This window comes from Mobula hypostoma, chromosome 2 (genome assembly GCF_963921235.1).
Source record: "Mobula hypostoma chromosome 2, sMobHyp1.1, whole genome shotgun sequence".
Taxonomy (NCBI): Eukaryota; Metazoa; Chordata; class Chondrichthyes; order Myliobatiformes; family Myliobatidae; genus Mobula; species Mobula hypostoma.
Genome location: NC_086098.1, coordinates 141710607 through 141732078, shown reverse-complemented (window position 1 = coordinate 141732078; position 21472 = coordinate 141710607). Strand labels below are relative to the sequence as shown.

At 44.0% G+C, this 21472-nt stretch overlaps 1 protein-coding gene across 2 annotated transcripts; it reads right to left on the bottom strand.

Moving 5' to 3' along the window:
* Nucleotides 1–920: 920 nt before the first annotated feature.
* bend3 (BEN domain containing 3) lies at nucleotides 921–21260 on the bottom strand. 2 transcript variants are annotated; one of them, XM_063073070.1, is made up of 4 exons: nucleotides 21124–21260; nucleotides 15511–15616; nucleotides 10065–10270; nucleotides 921–6168 (listed from the first exon to the last, which is right to left on the bottom strand). In XM_063073070.1, exons 2-4 carry the CDS (start codon nucleotides 15611–15613, stop codon nucleotides 3925–3927), a joined length of 2553 nt encoding a protein of 850 aa, XP_062929140.1. In that variant the 5' UTR covers nucleotides 15614–15616; nucleotides 21124–21260; the 3' UTR covers nucleotides 921–3924. The 2 variants fall into 2 exon arrangements, with proteins under 2 accessions (XP_062929140.1, XP_062929131.1); XM_063073061.1 differs by having other exon boundaries at nucleotides 15511–15600; nucleotides 21124–21249.
* Between the last annotated feature and the right edge of the window lie 212 nt (nucleotides 21261–21472).

The following is a 21472-nucleotide window of genomic DNA, read 5'->3' as shown; positions in this document are numbered from 1 at the left end:
AATTAAGTGGTACAAAAACAGAAATTTTTAAAAAGTAGTGAGGTAGTGTTCATGGGTTCAATGTCCATTCAGGAATTGGATGGCAGGGGGAAGAAGCTGTTCCTGATTCACTGAGTGTCTACCTTCAGGCTTCTGTCTCTCCTTCCTGATGGTAACAATGAGAAGAGGGCATGTCCTGGGTGGCGTGGATCCTTAATATTGGAAGCCGCTTTTCTGAGGCACCGAGCCTTGAATTAAGGGTGAAAGGTGAAGTGTTTGAAGAGAACATGAGGGGGAGCTTCTTCACGCAGAGGGTGGTGATAGTATGGAATGAGCTTCCAGCAGAAGTGGTGGATGAGAGATCGATTTCAACTTTAAAAAGTTTGGATAACTACTTGAATTGGAAGGCTTATGGTATGGGTGCAGATCAATCCAGCTAGATAGAATTATAGTTCGGCATGGACTTGTTGAGGTGAAGGGCCTGTTCTGTGTAGTAGGTCTCTCTAAGAATATAAACCACCTTCACCTCCACTTCTCCTCTCCCTAATGCTTCTTGAGCCAAGAAAGACTAGTCATTCTTAAAGTGGCCATCATACAGCGTGAATTGCAGAATACAGATGTGCAAGACTACGGTGCTGATTCTTCAAACGAGACTCTGTCAGCTGGGTAGATGCTATCGTGGATTTTTTTTTGCCAAGCTCTCCCTTTAGAGAAAATGGTTTCCACTCATGGACATCTTCTTAGCACAATTTTAGAGATGTGTGTCAGTAATCTTTATATATCATTTACAGACCACCACTAAAACTCTTCCCCAATCCAAGTGCACCATCATAAGAACAGAGGGTTTGATTAATCAACCAATACACATAAAGGATATTGCTGCTTTAAAGAGGTGGAGCCAGCAAGGAAGGGGAAAATTTAGCTCATTTTAATTTGAAAACTACAAAGTTTTTAAAAGATACAATCAGAATTTTAAAAGTTTATAAGAAAATTGAAACCCAAGCAAATTCTTTATCACACTTCCTCAAGTATCAAGGTATATTTTAATCAGGAAGTTAAGAACGAGAGGCCAAGACAATAAACATCAGTAAACCCAAAAGGGTGGTATTTTTTGACAATATTACCAAGGATCACTGAAAGATCTCAGCTATAAAGGTTTAGCAGACATTCAGGCACAGTTTGGAGAAAAGGATTGAAGGATTGTAGTGAAAAGGTGAGTTGATGGTGTCCATGTTTTACCTAAAGTATTCCAAAAATCCTAGTCTACCAATTTGAAAAAGTTGTATCAACAATATTTTCTGTAGACAATAATTTCATCTTTTTTATATATAAAGGAAAATCATGTTACATGTGTTGTATTTTTATACTGAGACAACCACAGAGGACTTTGCTATATGTTCACAGTTCCTAGAGGAAATGTACAATTAAAATTGGTCATTTCCAATATGTATTTTTTACGTCAGCAATAAGTCTATTAAAACAATATTTCCATGAGTTGATTATAGATAAGAGACATACACAAATATACAAAAGCAAAATGTAGTATATCCAAATGTCAAGTGATAATTAAATTATAAAATTTGTGTTGGGTATGACAAATAAATCAACTAAAAATAAACACTCAGATTACAAGTCTTTGTAAAAGCACTAACATTAAGGACCTTCAGTATTAAAATCTATAAATTAGTCTCAAGGATGCTGGTTTATTACTGGCAGCTTTGGTATATAATAACTTTTGTATATTTCATTTTTATTAAGTTTGTTTTGAGTAAACAATTAGTACAAACCGATGAGTGCCAACTGGGAAACTGGGAACCAAGTACCTTGGATATTAGCAGTTTCCATCCCAAAATGTTCTTTCTTTACAGTTTAGTAGGTACCATTTTCTTAAAAACAGTGAACAAAAAAAGCAGGACACAGGCACTACCTGGAGGAGTGAAAGAAAGGGAAAACCTCAGTGTCCTAAAAAGGACCTGATGACCAGTACTCTTCAATTGAAATCAATGAAGTTTTCCAAAGCCCAGACAAAGGCATGGTCTGGTGGCTGGGAATGAGACACTGGTGTTACTTCAGATAGCAAGTTGCCTCCACCTGAGCAATAAATGTTTACTATGGTCTTTGCAATGGGGTTATCAATAAGGTGGCAAGGGCCACGAACAATTGCCCATGTTTGTGATGTGTCGGAGTAAAGAGAAAGGATATTAACATGGTTTCGTCACCGTTTTCACTTCACAACCTCCTAGAGAACTGTCAAGTACTTCTCCAGTACCAGGCTTTCAGTTGTAAGGTACAATGGGGTGGGGGAGGAGTTCACCACTGTCTCCATGGAAACGAGTAGCTTTAACAGGCCTCACCTTACGCTGTTTCCATGGAAACAAGCATTGTTAGACTAGCCTCCACAAGTTGCTGATATTTCCAAAGAAACAAATCTTTCCAGATCAGCTTTTCATTTTTGCTCCTCAGAATCACAGAAACAAGGATCAACAAACACACACTGGCATATCACACCTCTCCTTGTCCTAAAAAGGATACAGTGCAAATCAAAAATCTGCACCATGGTAACCGGAGCCGTAACAACTGTTGTTCCCAATGTAGACCACTGCTACAGCAGGAGAACTGTAGCATATCCATAGCAACACACTCTAAATGCTGGAGAAATTCAGCAGGTCAGGCAGTACCTATGGAGAGGAATAAACAGTCGACGTTTTGGGCCGAGATCCTTCATCAGGACTGGAAATGAAAGGGGAAGTCGCCAGAATAAGGTGGAGGAAGGGGAGGAGATGGAGCATAAGCTAAACTGACAGGGGATTGGTCAGAGACCAGGAGATGGGGAAGCTGGGTGGAGTGGGTATGAAGTAAGAAGCTGGGTGGAGATAGGTGGAAGAGGTAAAGGGCTGACGAAGGAATCTGATAGGAGAGAATCGTAGAAGAAAAGGGAAGAGGGGAACCAGAAGGAGATGATGGGCAGGTAAGAAGAACAGGTGTGAGGGTAACTAGAATGGGGAAAAGGGGAAAAAGAGAAAGGGGAAGGGGAAGATATTATGAAATAAAGTCTTTTCTATTGCCATGAAAAAGCCAAACTCAGGATGGAGGAGCAACACCTCATATTCTGTCAAAGCAGCTTCCAATTTGATGGAATGGACATCAATTTCTCAAACTTCAGGTAATTTCTGCCCTCTTCCCTATTCTGGTACCCCTCTCATCCATTCAATATTCCTCATCCACCTATCACCTCCCTCTGGTGCTCCTCCTTCTTCCTTGATCCACCCTCCTCTCCTATTAGATTCTTTCTTCTTCAGCCCTTCACCTCTTCCACCTATGACCTCCTAGCTCCTTACTTCCCCCGGCTTTACTCATCACCTGCCAGCGTGTGCTCCTTCCCCTCCTTGAATATTCTTCCCCGCTCCTTTCAGTCATGATGAAGGGCCTCACCCTGAAACGCAAGTTGCTCATTCCCCACCATAAACGCTGCCTGAGCTGCTGAGGACTTTGTGTGTGCTGCTGGGAGCCGTTTCCATGGACCTCGCTCATTTTCCCCACAATTGCTGATCCCCTTCTCAGTGGAGTTTAACAGAAACACCACAGTTCTTGATGAGGGGTTAACTCCACTCTTGGATAGGCGGAATAAAACCTCATCTTCCTTGACCGAATCAACTAAAAAGGTAGATTATCCCTTGTTTATGGTTTTGCTCTGGGTGCACCAACAAAAAAAAAGAAATCAAACGTAATAATCAGAGAGGTGGGAACTCCAAATGAAATAATCAGAGAGGTGGGAACTCCAAATGTGTGTTCTCCATTGAGCTGGCACTTACGGTTCTTTTGAAGTTTTAAAAAATATTTCTAGCTTATCTGCGCCTGTGGTAAACTTAGCAAGTGAGTCATTATCTTGTGGTAAAGCTCATTAAAAACCCAATTTGATACTTCTAAAGATTACTGAGAGAATGTTTAACTTTTCTTATTCTTGGACTTCTTCATAATCTTGCACTTGCTCCTGTCCGGCCGCCTGCATCTCTCATCGATACTCGGTATGCACTCCAGCTGCCAAACTTGATCGCTCTTGGCCCGGGGGTAAACCGCTTCCACATAGTGCCGAATGAGCCTCAAGCGGACCGGGTCCAGCTGCTTCTTGTTGCATGCGCCCGAGTGGTTGTACTGCAGTCTGAGATTTTCAGGGGTAAACAGCTCTGGGAAGATCCTGACAAGAAGTCGGGAAGCAAAGTTCCCAACTGACAGACTGTCCTGCACTATTTCCTTTAAATCTTTTGTGGGGAGTAAATATTCATTTGATACTGGGAAATTGACAGCAGGGATGTTCAGTTCGCTGAGTGCAACTTTGCAAAAGTTTCTGTTGTAGCGTTCTGTTCTCTCTGGTGTTGCCTGCACTGCTTCCGCTCTAACGTGCTCTGGCTGGACTGCTGAAACTACTGGCTCCTCTCTTTCACTACAGATGATGGATTTCTTCCTTTGCTGCTGGTAGATGCGCCTTTGCTCGGTGTCTCTACGCCGGCACCTCTCATCCAGCTTCGGTACAAACTCCTGGTTCCATATCTTGTCACACTTGGCGCTGGGGTACAGCAACTGCACATAGTGCCGGATGATTTTAATCCGCACTGGGTCCAGCTGCTTCTTGCCGAGGGAGCCACTGCAATTGTACTGTTTCCTCAGGTTATCCAGAGTGAAGAGCTCAGGGAAGAGCCTCACCAACAAGCGGGAGGCAAAATTACCCATGGACAGGCTGCTCTCGTAAATGTTTTTCAGCTGGTGCTTGTCGAGGATGTGCTCTGGGCTACGCACTTCAAAGTCTGGAGGGGATATCACGAGGCTGTTAAAGTCGACGGGCTTCAGCCAGACTTTCTTCAGCTTCTGCGAGGATTTATCAAAATCGAAGCTCTCACTGCCTCCGACCGCGGAGATGTTGGAGGAGCAGCGGCTCTCGTTCCTGTACACGTCGGGCTCACTCCCATCAGAGTGGACACTCGTCAGTTCTTCATCCAGCTTCTGGACGACCTGCTGCGTCCAGACCTTGTCGTCCTGCACATCCGGAAAGTAGATCTCTGTGTACTTCCGGACAACCTGCATCCTCTGTGGATCAAGCGCCTGCTTTTCAGATGACCCGTAACAGCTGAACTGTGATGCCAAACTTCTTGCGCTAAATAGCTCAGGGAAAAACCGATGGACCAGCAAAGTGGCAAACTCTCCAGCAGACGAAGCTTCCTCCAGGTACTCACTCACTTCCTGAGGATCCAAAACCAACTCTGAGCTTAGGCTGCTGAAGGAATCCATGGACAGTCCTTCATCTTCTGCATTGTCATCGATGTAGCAGTTAGGCTGAGGCTGCTCCAAGGCTTGGTCTGCCTGATAAAAGTTGATTACGGTGGCACTCTGCTGACTATTCTCCATTTCCCTCTGTGCCCAAAACCTGTTGAAAAAGTCGCTGATCTGCGGCAAGCACTCTACCTGCCAGATGTTCCCATTCCTGGCCGACGGGTAGCAGACATCAACGTAGTTTCTGATGAGCTGCAGGTGAAGGGTATCCAGTTTCTTCTCGGATGCGGTCCTGCAGACATTGCAAACCCTGCTGACCTCATCTTCGGTGAAGAGCTCTGGAAAGAGCTGCACGAGTAAACGGCAGGCAAAGTCTCCGGGCGAGGAGCTCTGGTCCAGGACCTGCTTCAGTTCAGCGTTGTTGAGCTGGTACTCTGCGGGTGGCAAGAACTCCACCACAGATTCCCCAGGGTTCACATGCTTTTTAATTCTGCTCACCTCTAATGACAGCAAGTCAATTTTGCTGTGCAGCTGGGTCATGGTGGAGTTCAAAGTGTTGAGAGTGAAAAACATTTTGTGGATTAAGGAGTAGAGGGTCGAGTCGCCTTCAGCAACATGGGCCGACAGGGTGGAAGAATAATTCTTGTGAGCATCGGTAAGGTTTCGCTGCTCTAAGAGACTGTTGAGGTAAGGTCTGTCTGAAACCTCAGCTGACGTGTGTTGGTCCACAACTTGCACGCTCCGTCGGTCTGATATTTTATGCGCGATGCTATACAAGGGCTTCCTGAATGAGTGTCTGGCTTGTAGAGTGTCTTCGTTTTCCATCAAGAGAGCTGAACTGGCGTCCTTGGCCTTGCTTACGCCTTCCAGGAATCTCTGCGAAGGCACCACAGAGTTTGTGCCCCTGAAACTTGCCAACATGTCCTGGGAAAACAGAGTGAAAAAGCTTCATTGAACATTGAAAAATGAGAAACTGCAAGTAAATTTTAACAACCCACCAAAGAACAAATGCCATACTTTGTGCAATAAAGAGAGAAAACCTTATCCTGCCGAACAGTCTGGGCCCAAAGAGTTGGCTGTACCACACTGCCCAGCCTGTTGGGTTCCTCCAGCATTCTGTGTGTGTTGCTTGGATTTCCAGCATCTGCAGATTTTCTCTTGTTTATCATGTTACTTTGCTACTGTATTTGAATGAAACCAAATACAACACAATTCTGATGGGCTGTCGCACAGATCTGCACCCATTCTGCGGCCACAGGGCTTATCAATTTCTACCCCATTGGATAATCCAATTACAATTCAAAATGAGGAAGCACTCCATCCCAAAATTTTGCATTTTCTGGAATGAAAAGCAATTCTGGTGGAAAGTGACCCAACTGTTAACTCTGCTTCTGTTTCCAGGTTCTGCCTGACCATTTCCATTTTCCTGTATATACTTCTCTGACAGTGGACTCCACAGACTGAGGCAAACCTTCTCCCTTTACTTTACTCCAACAAAGGCTGAGAACGGTCTCTCAGATTGGAGGCCAGTGAGTAATGGTGTGCCACAAGGGCTCGAGGTTCATCCTTGTTTTTTTTTTATTTAGAAAAGATCTGGGTGCAAATGAACAAGGCTTGATCAGAAAGTTTGCAGATGACACAAAATAAGGAGGTGTTGTTTTAAGTGAGAAAGGTTATTATGGAATACAAGGGGATCTTTATCATTTAGGGGAGTATGATGAGGTGAGCCAAATGCAACTCAATTCAATTAAGCATGAGGTTATGTATTTGGATAATCCAACCAATGCACAACATATACAGTGAATGATAGGGCATTAAGAACAGATAAGTGCATATTTTATTGAAAGCCATGCACAACTAGACAGTGCAAAAAGGCATTTAGCCTGTATCAGGCAGGACATTGAGTATAGGAAATTGGAACTTCAAATTGCAGTTGTACAAGTCATCAGTGAGGGAGTTATAAGGAGAGGCTAGCCGGGCTAAGCCTTTATTTCTTGGAAAGTAGGAGAATATTTAAAATTATGAAAGGTGTAGATAAGGTGAATGGTAACACTTGATGCCCAGGGTTAAGGGTATCTAAAACAAGAGGGCACAGATTTAGCATGAGAGGGGAAAGAGTAAGTTGGTAGTCCTAGTACAGCAGTTTACACACTTCCATCTGTGACCACCCGAGTTTGTGCATGGTGCTCTCATTTCTTTCCCTGCCCTAAAGATGAGGTGGTTGCTTAAAGATCAGGGAATGACTGGGCACATGCAAAAGAACAAAGTAAGTGGGGAAATGGAAATCCTTTGAGGATGAACACAAACTTGACGGATCAATTGGCTTCCTTCAGAAAATATGAAATATAAACTCTATCGCACCACAGCACCTGTGAAAATCAAAGCTGGCTTGTCCAGCCCATGGCGTGCACTTGCCCAGGCATAAAAACGTAAGAAATAGGAACAGGAGTCGGCGACCTGGCATCATTCAATAAGATCATGGCAGATCTAGCTGGAGACTCAGCTCTACCTACCTGTCTTTTCCTCATAACATTTACTATGCAAACATCTATGTAACTGTATGTTCAACATTTTTAATGAGGCTTCCCTAGGCAGTGAATTCCATGTATTCACTACCCTCTGGGAAAAGCAATTCCTCCTCATCTACTCCCCGAAACATGAGGCTACGCCCACAAGTTCTAGTCTTACCTACCAGTGGAAGCAACTTTCCTGCTTCTATCTTAGTTAATCCCATTAATATTTTATATGTTCGTATAAGATCCCCTCTTCTGAATTCCACTGGGTATAGTTCCAGATGACTTAATCTCTCCTCGTAGGCTACCTCCCACATCTCTGGAACCAACCTCATGAACTCCACTGCACCACCTCCAAGGCTTGTATATCTTTTCCCAAGTAAGGAGACCAGAACTGCAGATATAGCCTCATCAGTACCCTGTATAGTTGCAGCATAACTTCCCCACTTTTAAGTTCAATGCCCCTGCCAATGAAGGCCAACATTTCATCTGCCTTCTTGATAACCTGTTGCCCCTGCAAACCGACCTTTTGTGATTCATGCACTTCCAGGTCTCTCTGCACAACAAACAGCATGCTCCAACCTTTACCAATTAAATAATTACCTCAACCATTTTCCTCCGAAGTCAATCACCTCGCATTTACCGGCATTATAGCCATTCAGCCCAACCCTTGCTCACTTACCTATGTCTCTCTGCAGACTCTTTGTGCAAGTTGCTTTTCCACACATTTTCTGTAAGCAGCAAACTTAGACGAGCTACACTTGGTCCTTTCTTTCAAATTATTAATGTATATCGTGAACAGTTGCCCAGTGGCACTCTGCTCACTATTGACTACCAACCAGAGATCTATCCAAACTCTCTGCCTGCTACTTGTTAACCAATACTCTACCCATGCTAATACATTACCCCCAACTCCTTGCATCCCTTTCTTTTTGGATAAGTCTTTAATGTGGCACCTTATTGAACACCTTCTGGAAATCTAAGTATACAATATCCACCTGATCCCCTCTATCCATTGTGCCCATTATATCCACACAGAGCTCCAGGACTTGCCCTTCCTGAATCTATGTAGCGTCCACCTAATGGCACCACTTCTATTTCTTCCTTACTGGTAGCTTCAAGCTTTTTCCGAATACAGGTGTTAAGCTAACTAGCTTTTTGCCTACGTCCTTTTTTCAAACCGTGGCTTGGTATCTGCTGGCTTCCAATCTGCTGGGACGTGCCCAGAGTCCAGAGATTGTTGGTAAATTATCAACAAACACATCTACTAGAACTTCTGCCATTTCTCGCAGTACCCTGAGCACATTCTGTGACAACCAGGAACTTGTCTGCCCACTAGTTTGCTCAGGATTACCTCTTTAGTGATAGTGATTGTACTGAGATTCTCATAGCCCATCGCATCCACAACATCCCATTTTGGCATGTTAGACGTGTCCTCCACTGTGAAGACTGCCACACAACAGTCTTTCAAAGCTTCAACCATTTCCACAATATCAATTCCCCCCTTTCATCATCCTTTTCTACTTTATACAATTCCACCTTATGCTATCCGTTTTTATATTTTGTGCTAGGTTACTTTCATAATCTATTTTTCTTTATTGTTTGTTTAGTGGTTCCTTGTTGCTTTTTACAGTTTTCCCAATCTTCCAGTTTCCCACTGTTCTTGGTAACTTTGTATGCATGAACACTTAGTTTGATGCCTTCCTTTATTTCTTAGTTATCCAAGGCTGGCTCCCCCCCATCCCCACCTTTACTGTAATACTGCAATACTGTATGCTTTTGATGAGCAATGTGAAAAATCTCTTTGAATGCCTTCCACTGTTCCTCAACTGTCCTCCATATAGCCTGTGTTCCCAGTCTGTGCTAGCAACTCCTCCCTCAACCCTTTGGGATCTCCCTTGTTTAGGCATAATACACTTTTCTTTTAAAGATCAAAGTGTTGCACCTTCCAGATGTATGAGAAATTCAATCATTCTCTCTTGCCAAGCAAATCGCTAATTAGAAGATTATTAATTTTGTCTGTCTCAATTTACTAGAGAATGGTAGCAACCCAAAATGATGAAGAACTGAGCACAGTCTGCATTAAAACCTGAGTTAAAACTCAGCACATTGTGATATATCACTACAACAAACTTTAACTCTACAAACCTCCAGTGAGCTCCTACGTGTGCTAAAATATAATTACATCTGGATCAGGTAAATATAAATATTGCATTTCTCTGTATTAAAGAACAACAAGGCATTGTTCTTAAACAAGTCTGAAAGATCATTGTATGGTTAAGTAATTGTAGTGTTGAGGATATTTACCTCACAGTTGATTCTCCTCCTTTTGAAGAAGATTGGGTTATCATGTTCTGTCATCAGCTCACCAAAACCATTCTGCATCTGTTTCTGTTTTGCTACATCTTGTACATTTCTGGTCTCGGCTGCTCCTTCTGGACTAAAACCACCCACATCGTCATCATCCTTCACAATTACTTCTGTCTTGACCACATCGACATTCACTTCTGACACTGCAAGAGGAGAGAAGAACAAAAAGTATCACTCCATTTTCTGACAATGCAATAACAGCATCCATTATTGTATTCATTGCTGAATTCAGGCTTTGTTTTGCGAAAGTCTGCAGATGCTGGAAATCCAAAGGGACACACACAAAATGCTGGAGGAACTCAGCAGGTCAGGCAGCATCTATGATCAGGTCATGTCCAGGATGTTGCAAAGATGGTGAACCAGCAGGGTCGAGTCAAAGATATCAAATCCTTTGAATGTTGTAAAATGAACTAATGACTAAACAGTCATATAAAAAAGATATTGTTGATGTACCAGTGTGAACCAATGCAATTGCATGATCCCGCTGCTTAATTCTGGTTTTATCTCCACAGATACTGTACCTGACTTGCTCAGCATCTCCGGTAGTTTTCTGTGTTTTTTTGCCTTTCAACAATTTTTGGACCATACACCATGAAAAGCAGCATGTTCCACTTCCAGCTTAGGTTCAGACTGGGCTGGGAATCCTGAGGCAGAGCAGAGTTTAACTATACTCTTCTTGATCATGTACTTGATAATCCTTTTCTGTACTAAAACATTCATACACTATTTCAGGTTAGCTGACTCTATACCAGGATTCCCAAGCTTTTTAATGCCTTTGAACAAGAGGTGCATGAACCCCAGGTTGGGAACCCCTGCTCTAGATTGTGAGAGCTATTTGCTGAGGACACAATTCCACGGGGAACCTGTTTCAACTGTACATCTGAGAATTGTCAGCATGATTTAAATTCAATACCCCAATTTCCAAACATGACAATCTATAACACATATTGACTTTGTGACCAGATTGGTAAGTTGGTTTATTACTGTCACGTGTACCAATGTACAGTGAAAAACCTTTTCTTGGTTACTGTTCATACAAATGAATTCATTGCATTGAGATAGTACAAGGTAGAACAATAATAGAGTACAGAGTAAGTGCAGTGCAAGTAAACAAGGTCATAACAAGGTAGATTGTGAGGTCAAGAGTTTGTCATGTTTTACCACCACCTGAACAATGCCCTTATAACAGTCGGACAGAAGCTATCCTTCAGCCTGGTGGTATGCGCTTGCAGCCTTTTTTATCTTCTGCCTAATGGGATGGAGGAGAAGGGAGACTATCTAAGTCAGGGTCCCCAACTTTTTTTTGCACCACGGACCGGTTTAACATTGACAATACTCTTGCGGACCAGCCGACCAGGGTGGGGGTGGGGGGTGTTCAAGCAGGGTTAAACTCACCTCAACATGTCTTTTACAGTTAGGGTTGCCAACTTTCTCACTCCCAAATAAGGGACAAAAGTAGCAGTCAAATCTCAGGTCACCTTACCCCAGGAAAGACTATCATGACCATGAAGCCTTGCGTGGGCACTTGTGTGCACATGTGATGTGCACATGCGTGTACGTGCCGATTTTTTTCCCCACACATCGGTTTTCCCTTCATCTTCCCAACTACACTGTACATACATTATTTCTACTTTATATAGGCTGTGTATTTATCATATCATTCCTGCTTTTACTATAGGTTAGTGTTATTTATTTTCGGTTTTACATGTTATTTGGTATGATTTGTTTGGTTATTTTTTGGGTCTGGGAACGCTCAAAAATTTTTCCCATATAAATTAATGGTAATTGCTTCTTCGCTTCACGCCATTTCGGCACGAAAGGTTTCATAGGAACGCTCTACCTTAGTGGGGGAAATACGGGACAAACCAATTTAGCCCAATATACGGGATGTCCCGGCAAATACGGGACAGTCAGCAACCCTATGTTCAAGTTCAACAGTGCGTGACAGGGAATGAGGAAAGGTGCAGCTGACTCATCGTTTCCTCACGTCCTGGTAGCACATGCTTTGTGGCCCGGTACTGGTCCGTGGCCCGGTGGTTGGGGACCGCTGATCTAGGTGGGTGGTGTCGTTGTCTATGTTGGCTGCATAGCCAAGGCAGTGAGAAGAGTAGACTGAGTCCATGGAGGTGAGCTTGGTTTCCATGATGTGCTGAGCTGTGTCCACAACTCTTGCGGTCACATGCACAGCAGCTATCACATCAAGCCCTGACGCACCTGGGTAGGTTGCTCTCTGATTATCTTTAATTTTATTTAGAGATACAGTGTGCATGGTGCATTAAAAAAAATTGGTGGATGTCAAAAAAGACATGTCAAATTTCTTAGCCCCCTGAGGAAAAGAAGAGGTGTTGAGCTTTCTTGGCCATGGTTGGACCAGGTCAGGCGATGGTGATGTTCACTCTTAGGAACTTAGGAAGCTCTCAACCCTCTGAACCTCAGTCCTGTTAATCCAAACAGGAGGATGTGCATCTACCCCCTTTTGAAGTCAATGACCAGCTCGTTTCTTTTGCTAACATTGAGGGAAAGGTTGTTGTCATGACACCATGTCACCAGGCTCTCTATCTCCCTCCTATACCCTGATTCATCATTATATGAAATACAGCCCACCACCGTGGCATCATGAGCAAACTTGTGAATGGAGTTGCAGCAGAATCTGGCCATCCAGTCATGAGTGTCCAGGAAGTAGAGTAGGGAGCTGAGAACGCATCACTGTTGAGGATAATCATGCCTGTCCTTATTGATCATGGCCTATTGGTCAGAAAGTCAAGTATCCAGTTCTAAAGGGAGGTGTTGAGTCCCAGGAATTTGGAGATTAATTTACATGCAGTTATAATGTTGGTGATTGGTGGTGTCTTTACTGTCCAAATGCTCCAGAGATGACAGCAGAGTCAGAGAGATAATGTCTGCTGTTGACCTGTTTCAGTGGTAGCTGAATTGCAGTAAATCCAGTTTGTCTGGGAGGCTGGAGTTAATTTATGCCCCATCCAGCATCTGAAGAATTTCATGATGGTGGATGCAAAACCATCAGTCATTAAGACATGCAACCTTGTTTTTTGGGGGGGTACCAGGACGATAGTGGAGAAGAGTGAGGTGGTACACTTTGGAAGGACAAACTCCAAGGCAGAGTACAAAGTAAATGGCAGGATACTTGGTAGTGTGGAGGAGCAGAGGGATCTGGGGGGTACATGTCCACAGATCCCTGCAAGTTGCCTCACAGGTAGGTAGGGTAGTTAAGAAAGCTTATGGGGTGTTGGCTTTCATAAGTCGAGGGATAGAGTTTAAGAGTCGCGATGTAATGATGCAGCTCTATAAAACTCTGGTTCGGTCACATTTAAGAGTACTGTGGCCAGTTCTGGTCGCCTCACTATAGGAAGAATGTGGAAGCATTGGAAAGGGTACACAGAAGATATACCAGGATGCTGCCTGGCTGAGAGAGTATGCATTATGATCAGAGATTAAGGGAGCTAGGGCTTTACTCTTTGGGGAGAAGGAGGATGAGAGGAGACATGATAGAGGTATACAAGATATTAAGAGGAACAGATAGAGTGGACAGCCAGCGCCTCTTCCCCAGGGCACCACTGCTCAATACAAGAGGACATGGCTTTAAGGTAAGGAGTGGGAAGTTCAAGGTGGATATTAGAGGAAGGTTTTTTTTACTCAGAGAGTGGTTGGTACGTGGAATTCACTGCCTGAGTCAGTGGTGGAGGCAGATACACTTGTGAAATTTAAGAGACTACTAGACAGGTATATGGAGGCATTTAAGGTCGGGGGGGGTATATGGGAGGCAGGGTTTAAGGGTCGCCACAACATTGTGGGCCGAAGGGCCTGTACTGTGCTGTATTATTCTATGTTCTATGTTCTTAAAGCATAGAGAAACTTCAGAATGAAGCAGGGAGAGGTTAAAAGTATTTGCAAATATCCCTGCACAGGATCTAAGGACACAGCCAGAGACACTTTCTGGGCCAGATACTTCACATGGGTTCACTCTCCAGAAGACTGATCTTACATCTACAATGGTAACTGTGGGTTCAAGTGCACTGGAGGCTGTTGAGGTGGGTGGTGACATTCCAATCTCCTTCTATTCAAAACGTGCATAGACGCCATTAAGGTCATCAGGAAGGAATATGCTGTTGCCGGCAATGCTACTTGTCATTGCCTTGTAGCCTGTTACAGTAGGCAAGGTCTACAACAAACAATGGGTGGTCTGGGGTGCAATTTTGGATTGGTATTGTCTCTTGGCATCCCTGTTAGCATTATGGAGCTTGTATCTTGATTTCATGTAAAGATCAGGGCCACCTGGATTAAATGCTACAGTCCTAGACTTCAGTAGGAAGTGGATCTCCTGGATTATCCATAGTTTCCGGGTTGGGAACACCCAGATTTTCCTTTGAGGTGCCCTGTCCTGAACACACTTGCTAATAAAGTCCACATGGGAGAGGACTGTGGGAGGTATTCTTAGGAAATTCTGCATTAGCTGATGCTGAGGCCAATTTAACCACAGACTCCAGAAACAACTTCTAATTCTGTAGCACTTTGATGGCCTGGGGTCAAATCCAGAGAATTACTAACCATACCTATTACGGACACTACCTTATAAATTGGACCCCACAGTTCACAAACACTAAAAATACAGATACCTGAGGTAACAATTCTAACCCTTTCCGGAAAAGTTGCTAATATTTGCATCCCTCTCACATGAATTCAGTTATATATTAGAAACAGTATATCCCAGAAATTATAGGGAAGAAATTTGGTATTGTCAGCAATGAATGTCTACAAATATTGAAAATATTGCAGATGTTGGCATTCTGAATTAAAAACAGAAAACAAATAAAGATGTTCAGCAAGTCAGGCAGCATCTGTGGAGAGAAACACAATTAACATTTCAGGTCTGAATAATGACAATGTTCTGAGAGTCTTCAACCTGAAACCTGAAACTTTCTCAGTCCACAGATGCAGTCTGACCTCACCTATATGAAGACATTGCCCAATAATTATCTACACATTCTGGACAGAAGGGACTGCAGATGCCAGATCTTGAGCAACAAACAAACTTGTGGCAGAAAGGTCTAACCCAGTGAGTTCTGCTGGCAGATCGCAATTTCACTTTCTGGTCACATGTTGAAAAATCGTGGGATGCATTTTGCTACATAACTGGTCAATCTGACAGGCAGTGGGTAGTCATTTAGTACAAAGAAACACTCATCAAACTGCCAAAGATACCAAGAGCTCTTAAAAGTGTCAGGAGTCTGAAAATAAGCTCTTCAGGTTTGTGCCTCATACTGATCTGCATTTCCTTTGTGACATTTGGTAGGAGTGCCACTTCATCAAGAAGGTTATTATTTCCACCCCCCCCAAAAAAAAAATATAGGTAAAAGGAATTTACCAGGCATTCCTTTTCTCAACTCTTCATCCTTGCTGACTGACGGGTTTAGACCTCTGAATGGTGCTCTGAATCCAGGCTCTTCATTCTTTTCTGCAAAATTCATTGTCTATTTGTAATAAAGAATTCTACGGTTAAAAGGACCCATAAGTACCATATTAAATATGTGCAAAACCAGCAAATAAAGCTGTGAATTTTAACAACTAACAAAGCCATTTTCCACACGTAAACTCTTTTAGACATTGGTTTCCTGAGGATAACTTATTCATCAGGAAATTTAGCCCGGGGATTAAGCTGACGCCTTCTTGGTCAACCTTTAATCCATTAAAATGAATTTAAAACATCTGAGAAAAAAATGTCAATACATATAAAGCTAATGCTTACTAATCACCGCTCTCTGTGCACCTCAAGATCCCAGAATACTCGGCTCAAAAGCAAATAACATCTTAAATGTTGATCAAGCTGTCTAAAGATGAGAATATAGTTTGCACTAACTTATTTCCAAAGGAAGTTGTAAACAGATGCATTTTTCTCGACAGTGCGATATAAAACACAACGTTCATGGTTTCATTGGACTATTACTACGCGTCATATGGTTCAGGATACAAGTGGATGACGGCAAAAGGAAGGATTACTTGCGCCTGTTCTACCTCAGTGAAGTGTTAAAGTAGCTATTTGCCAGTTTAGGAAGTACGCCTAAGGGGACAACATGCACTGTGCTTTGCTTGTCTCTAAGCTGGGAAAAGAAACAGACAGACAACACTGCAAAACTGGCTGACTACTTGAGGCATGCTATCTCCAACACGAACCCAATGCTGATTTATACTTGTGCGTCAAATGTACGCCGTAGCCGCGTACCCTACGCTGTACTCTACGCCGAACCCTACGCTGTAGCCTAACACGCACCTCTCCCAAAATGTAACTACGCATCGCGGCAACTCAGACCAAACAACTGTGATTGGTCCGCTTGGTAGCATCGCATTTCCTCCTACACTGCAATAGCTTCCCATTGAGCGTCTGAAGGGCAGGGAAGGAACTCTGGTTACAATGCTTTCCATAAGGCTTTACAGACCTCAGAAATTATGGGGGACCCTGTGCTTGACGCCAGTTTGTAGCTAGCTGCTACAGCCTGTTGACTTCCACCTGAAGCTAAAACTCGCATGGTGATTGCCAGTCTCTGAATATACTGTGCGTACACTGATGCGAAATAAATGGTTGGAGGCAATGAACCAAATCGTCAAATCTACCTGCTGACATCCGAAAATACTTGAAATGCATTTCCTCGTCCATGTCTCTCAGTGGCCAGACAAGCACAGAAAATTCACCCTCCTTCAGTTTCAGTCACCATTGTTTGAAGTTTGAGTTTCTTTGTATTGAATTTCAACACGAAGAAACTCAACACAGTGGCATAGAAACCCCACCGCCAACTAGCGTTTTGGCAGTGAATTGCAGAGAGATGCAGACACACCAACGCACAAGTATAAATCAGCCTTAATACACACACACCTCCACCGTAAAAGCAAGGATGTAATGTTTGAGGCTTTATAAAGCACTGGTGTGGTCTCACTTGGAGTATTGTGAGCAGTTTTGGGCCCCTTATCTTAGGAATGATGCATGGACACTGGAGGGGGTTCAAAGGAGGTTCACAAAAATGATTCCAGAATTGAACAGCTTGTCATATGAAGAGCGTTTGATGGCTCTGGGCTTGTATTTACTAGAATTCAGAAGAATGAGGGGTGACGTAATTGAAGCCTATTGAATGGTGAAAGGCCTTGATAGAGTGTATGTGGAAAAAATGTTTCCCACGGTGGGAGAGTCTAGGACCACAGATTAAGAATAGAGTAGCGTCCTTTTAGAATCGAGATGAGGAATTTTTTAGCTAGAGAGTGGCGAGTGTGTGAAATTTATTGCAAAAGGCAGCTGTGGAGGCAAGTCTTTACATATATTTAAGGCAGAGGTTGATAGATTCTTGATTGGTCATGGCACAAAGGGATTTGGGGAGCAGACAGGAGATTGGGGCCAAGAGGAAAAATGGATCAGCCATGATGAAATGGCAGAGCAGACTCGATGGGCCAAATGGTCTAATTCTTCCCCTATATCTTATGGTCTTCAGTCAGTGCATGGATGAATACCAAAGCTCAATCTATACCCTTGCTGCCTTACTGTTACCCTTCACTGTATTCTGATGCAAAACATGGCAACAAATATCAATTCACACTAGAAGCTTCTCACTGGCAGATGTTGACTTTTTTTATTAACAAAAATAAACTTTATTCATAATAAAAATATTTACAAGAGTAAACTTTGCAACACCTTTTCATTCTTACAATGCATTTAGTTTAAGTTGCATTTTTTTTAAACCAATAGCACCGATATCCCTCCTGTGGCCCCCCTGGGGTGGTACACTTCTACAATAATTGAGGGGCTTCCTCACCCATTTCAGCCCCTTCCCTAACCAGCAGCAAAAGAACACTAAACTGTGCTCCTTCCCCATGCGGTGGCTGAACCAGGCTTCAGTGCGTCCCTCAGCACCTAGTAATCCTGCAGCCCGGAATGTGTCAGTCAGCAGAATTTCCCTATGAACATTTTGATGTGCTGGCAGATCAATGGGTTTCGGTCAGAACAAAGGACATCTTTCACCATCTAGATGATCTTCCAGCAGCTGTAGATCAGAGAGTCCTCTGTCACATAGCTGATCGGGATGAACAATCTACCTCAATGCTTACATTTTGTCTTTTAAAGTAGATATTTCTGACTGAGTAACCTTGCAACAATAATTTCCTTTAGGATAAACCAGGTTTTATCTTTGGCCCATGCATTGTTCCCCACACTCTCTTTTCAAACCCACAGCCCGCAAGGAGGTGAGCAACTATCTCGCCACCCCAGTGCAGTCCTCTCAGGGGGCAACATGCTTTCGGAGTGATGTTATTGGTGTGCAGGAAGGATCTGACTTGGAGGGTCTCACTCACTGCCAACCAAGCAACGTCCTGGAGCCTGTGGCAATGAGGCATTCTGCCAGGTGGTCTAGACAGTCTGCTCATGAAATTACTCCACTGAATCCATTGAGTCCTTCTGCAGGATTTTTCATGCTGATCACAGTCTGATGGATGCGGTCAAAGGTACTGGACAAGAAGAACTTCTCCGCAAAGAACTGTGGCAACATCCAGCTGACTAGGACATTGCATGGCAACAGGGTCTATCTAGGGTGAAGGAACCACGGTTGACAAGAGATGTGGAACACTAAGTCAAGGGGCGGGAAAAAAAGCTTACTTAGGGTTTAGGAAGCAAGGGTCAGACAGGGCTCTAGAGGGTTACAAGGTAGCCAGGAACGAATTGAAGAATGGACTTAGGAGAGCTAGAAGGGGGCATGAGAAGGCCTTGGCGAGTAGGATTAAGGAAAACCCCAAGGTGTTTTGTGCATACGTGAAGAACTGGAGGCTGACTCAAGTGAAGGTAGGATCAATCAGAAATAGAAGAGGAAATATGCCTGGAAATGGAGACATAGGGAGGTCTTTAATAAATACTTCGCCTCAGTATTCACAAGTGAGAGTGACCTTGACATTTATGATGACAGCGTAAAACAGGTTGTTTTGTGTTAGAACTCACTGGCGTTAAGAAAATGGATGTGCTGGAACTTTTGAAAAGCATTAGAATTGTTAAGTCCTGGGGGCTGGCATGCCAGATTACTATGGGAAGCAAGGAAAGTAATTGCTGTGCCTTTGCCAATGATATTTGTGTCCTCGCTAGCCAAAGGAGTAGTACCAGATGAATGCAGAGCAATGGATGCAGTGTATATGGATTTTAGTAAGATGGTTAATAAGTCAGGAGGCATGGAATCGAGGGTTCGAGGGAAACTTGGCTCTGTGGATTCAGAACTGCCGTGCCCACAGAAGGCAGAAGGTAGTTGTAGGTAGAGTGCATTCTTCCTGGGAGTCGGTGACCATTGAGCCCTGCCTGTGCCCTGCTCACTCGAGAGGGTATATAAGGAAGTGTCTCTAGGGGGACGTCAATTGACAAACATGCCTGAGGAAGATGGTCGCGTTAACTGTTGAAACATTGCAATCAATATCTGTAGGTATGTGACTGGTCAGGACAAAGGATGGTACAGATAGATTTGATAGCCAGCTTCCGTAGCCAGCTACCAGTGCTGTTCCACAAGGATCTGCTTTGGGACCCCTATTCTTTGTGACTTTTAGAAATGATTTGGATAAGGAAGTGATGAGAGGATCATTGGGATTTTTCTTCCACAGATTAAAGATGTTTGTCAGGAGCACTTAGCATTGTCAATGATTCCTCCCATCTGTCCAACAATCTCTTTGACCCCCTACCATCAGGCAGGAGGTACTCTAGGACAAGAACTGTTAGGGTGGGAAGCAGCTTCTTCCCCCAGGCTGTAAGGTTACTGAACTCACTGCCACCACCCAGGTGTCATCATGTACAAAGTGCCAGTGGCGTTATACTGTTTACTTTTTTAACTTGTATCATATATGCACCCTATTATTTGTTAATTTATTCGTAGTAATATTACTTTATGTGTTATGTGTGTGAGTCATATATACTGTGCTGAGTGCGCCTTGGTCCCAGGGCAACCGAACTTGAACTTGGAGGGGTGGAGTTGTGGCCAGTGTGGAGGGTTATTATAGGCTACAACAGGGTGCTGAGCTGGGCTGAGAGTGATGGACCACCTTCAATCCAGAAAGGTGTGGTGATTTACTTTGAAAGGTCGAATTTGAAGTCAGAATACAGGGTTAGCCCCGGGTGTGTGGAATGCCCTGCCAGGGTGGTAAAGGCAGATACATTAGGGATATTGAAGGAACTCTTAGTCACATGGATGATAGAAAAAAAATGGAGGGCTATGTAGGACGCAAGGGTTAGATTGACCTTTAAAGATGGGCAGAAGGGATACTGTTACGTTCTGTACGCGTTTTATTTTATTTCCAGCAGGAGACACAAGACTGCGGATGCAGGAATATGGGGGGAAAAAACAAAAACTGCTGAGGGCTTTATTTTCGCGCCAGATTCCAGCAACTCTCGTCTCTTGTGTCGCTATTACGTTAACTTCTATCTCTGAGGAGAAATCCGTTTCACCTTCTCTTTTCATTTTCACGACAAGCGGCATTTCTGCTCACAATCGCGTAGAAACCACTCGCTGCTCATGACCTCTAACGTGATGTGCCGCCTCTCGCTAATCACAGTCCCTGCTGTAGACTTTAGGCAGAGATGGGGGCGGGCGCTCAAAGACGTCTCGTCAGGTTGTGTTTAGTCCGCTGTGGATCTCAGTGGGAGAATGGGTCTGCCATGTGCCTCGGGGCAGGGCTGAGGCCGGGCATCCTGCGAAGCGAGTCGCCCGGAGAGAAGCCCCCCGGTCTTCCTCACTGCGCTGCTGACTTCCACGGGCTCCTGCGGCCGCCGCAGCAAAAGAGGCTGCAGATCGTTACAGACTCAGCCAAATTCCTGCAAACTTACTAGGGGCGCGCAATCAACACGCCGCACCGAGTCTGGACACGTAACGTGTGGCGCCATGACCCTTTCGGGGTTTGTCCTTGATTGTCGAAGACGCAAAGCTTCCCTATAATTGATTTAAAGACACACTCTGTGCCGGTTCGCTCTGCTTACCTGCTTGGCTCTGCAGCATCTACCCGTGTCAGTGACTCACTGTGCTACCTGAGACCGCTCCACTCGGCTCTCGCACGGCACAATCTTGCGCTCGCTCTCTCTCTCTGCGGCCAGCGGCCCGTGTTTTTTTCTCCGAGTGTCCGCTCCGTGACGTGACTTTGTGTCATTTCCGCAGCCGTGTGGAGGGGTGGGGGGGGAGCGAGCGGGAGGATCCACGAGAGAAAGAACAGGAGAGCCAGCGGGAGGGAAAAACACGGGGGGGGGCAGAAACACGAGGGAAAAAGAGACGGTGAGAAAAGAGACTCGTGTACTGAAGAATGACAATAATCAATATTCATTCTTGAAAGGA

Coding starts and splice junctions, on each gene's coding strand:
- bend3 (XM_063073061.1), bottom strand. Junction 10,271..15,510: donor GTTGAGAAAAGGAATGCCTG/GTAAATTCCTTT, acceptor CTCCTCTTGCAG/TGTCAGAAGTGAATGTCGAT. Junction 6,169..10,064: donor GGAGGAGAATCAACTGTGAG/GTAAATATCCTC, acceptor CTGTTTTCCCAG/GACATGTTGGCAAGTTTCAG.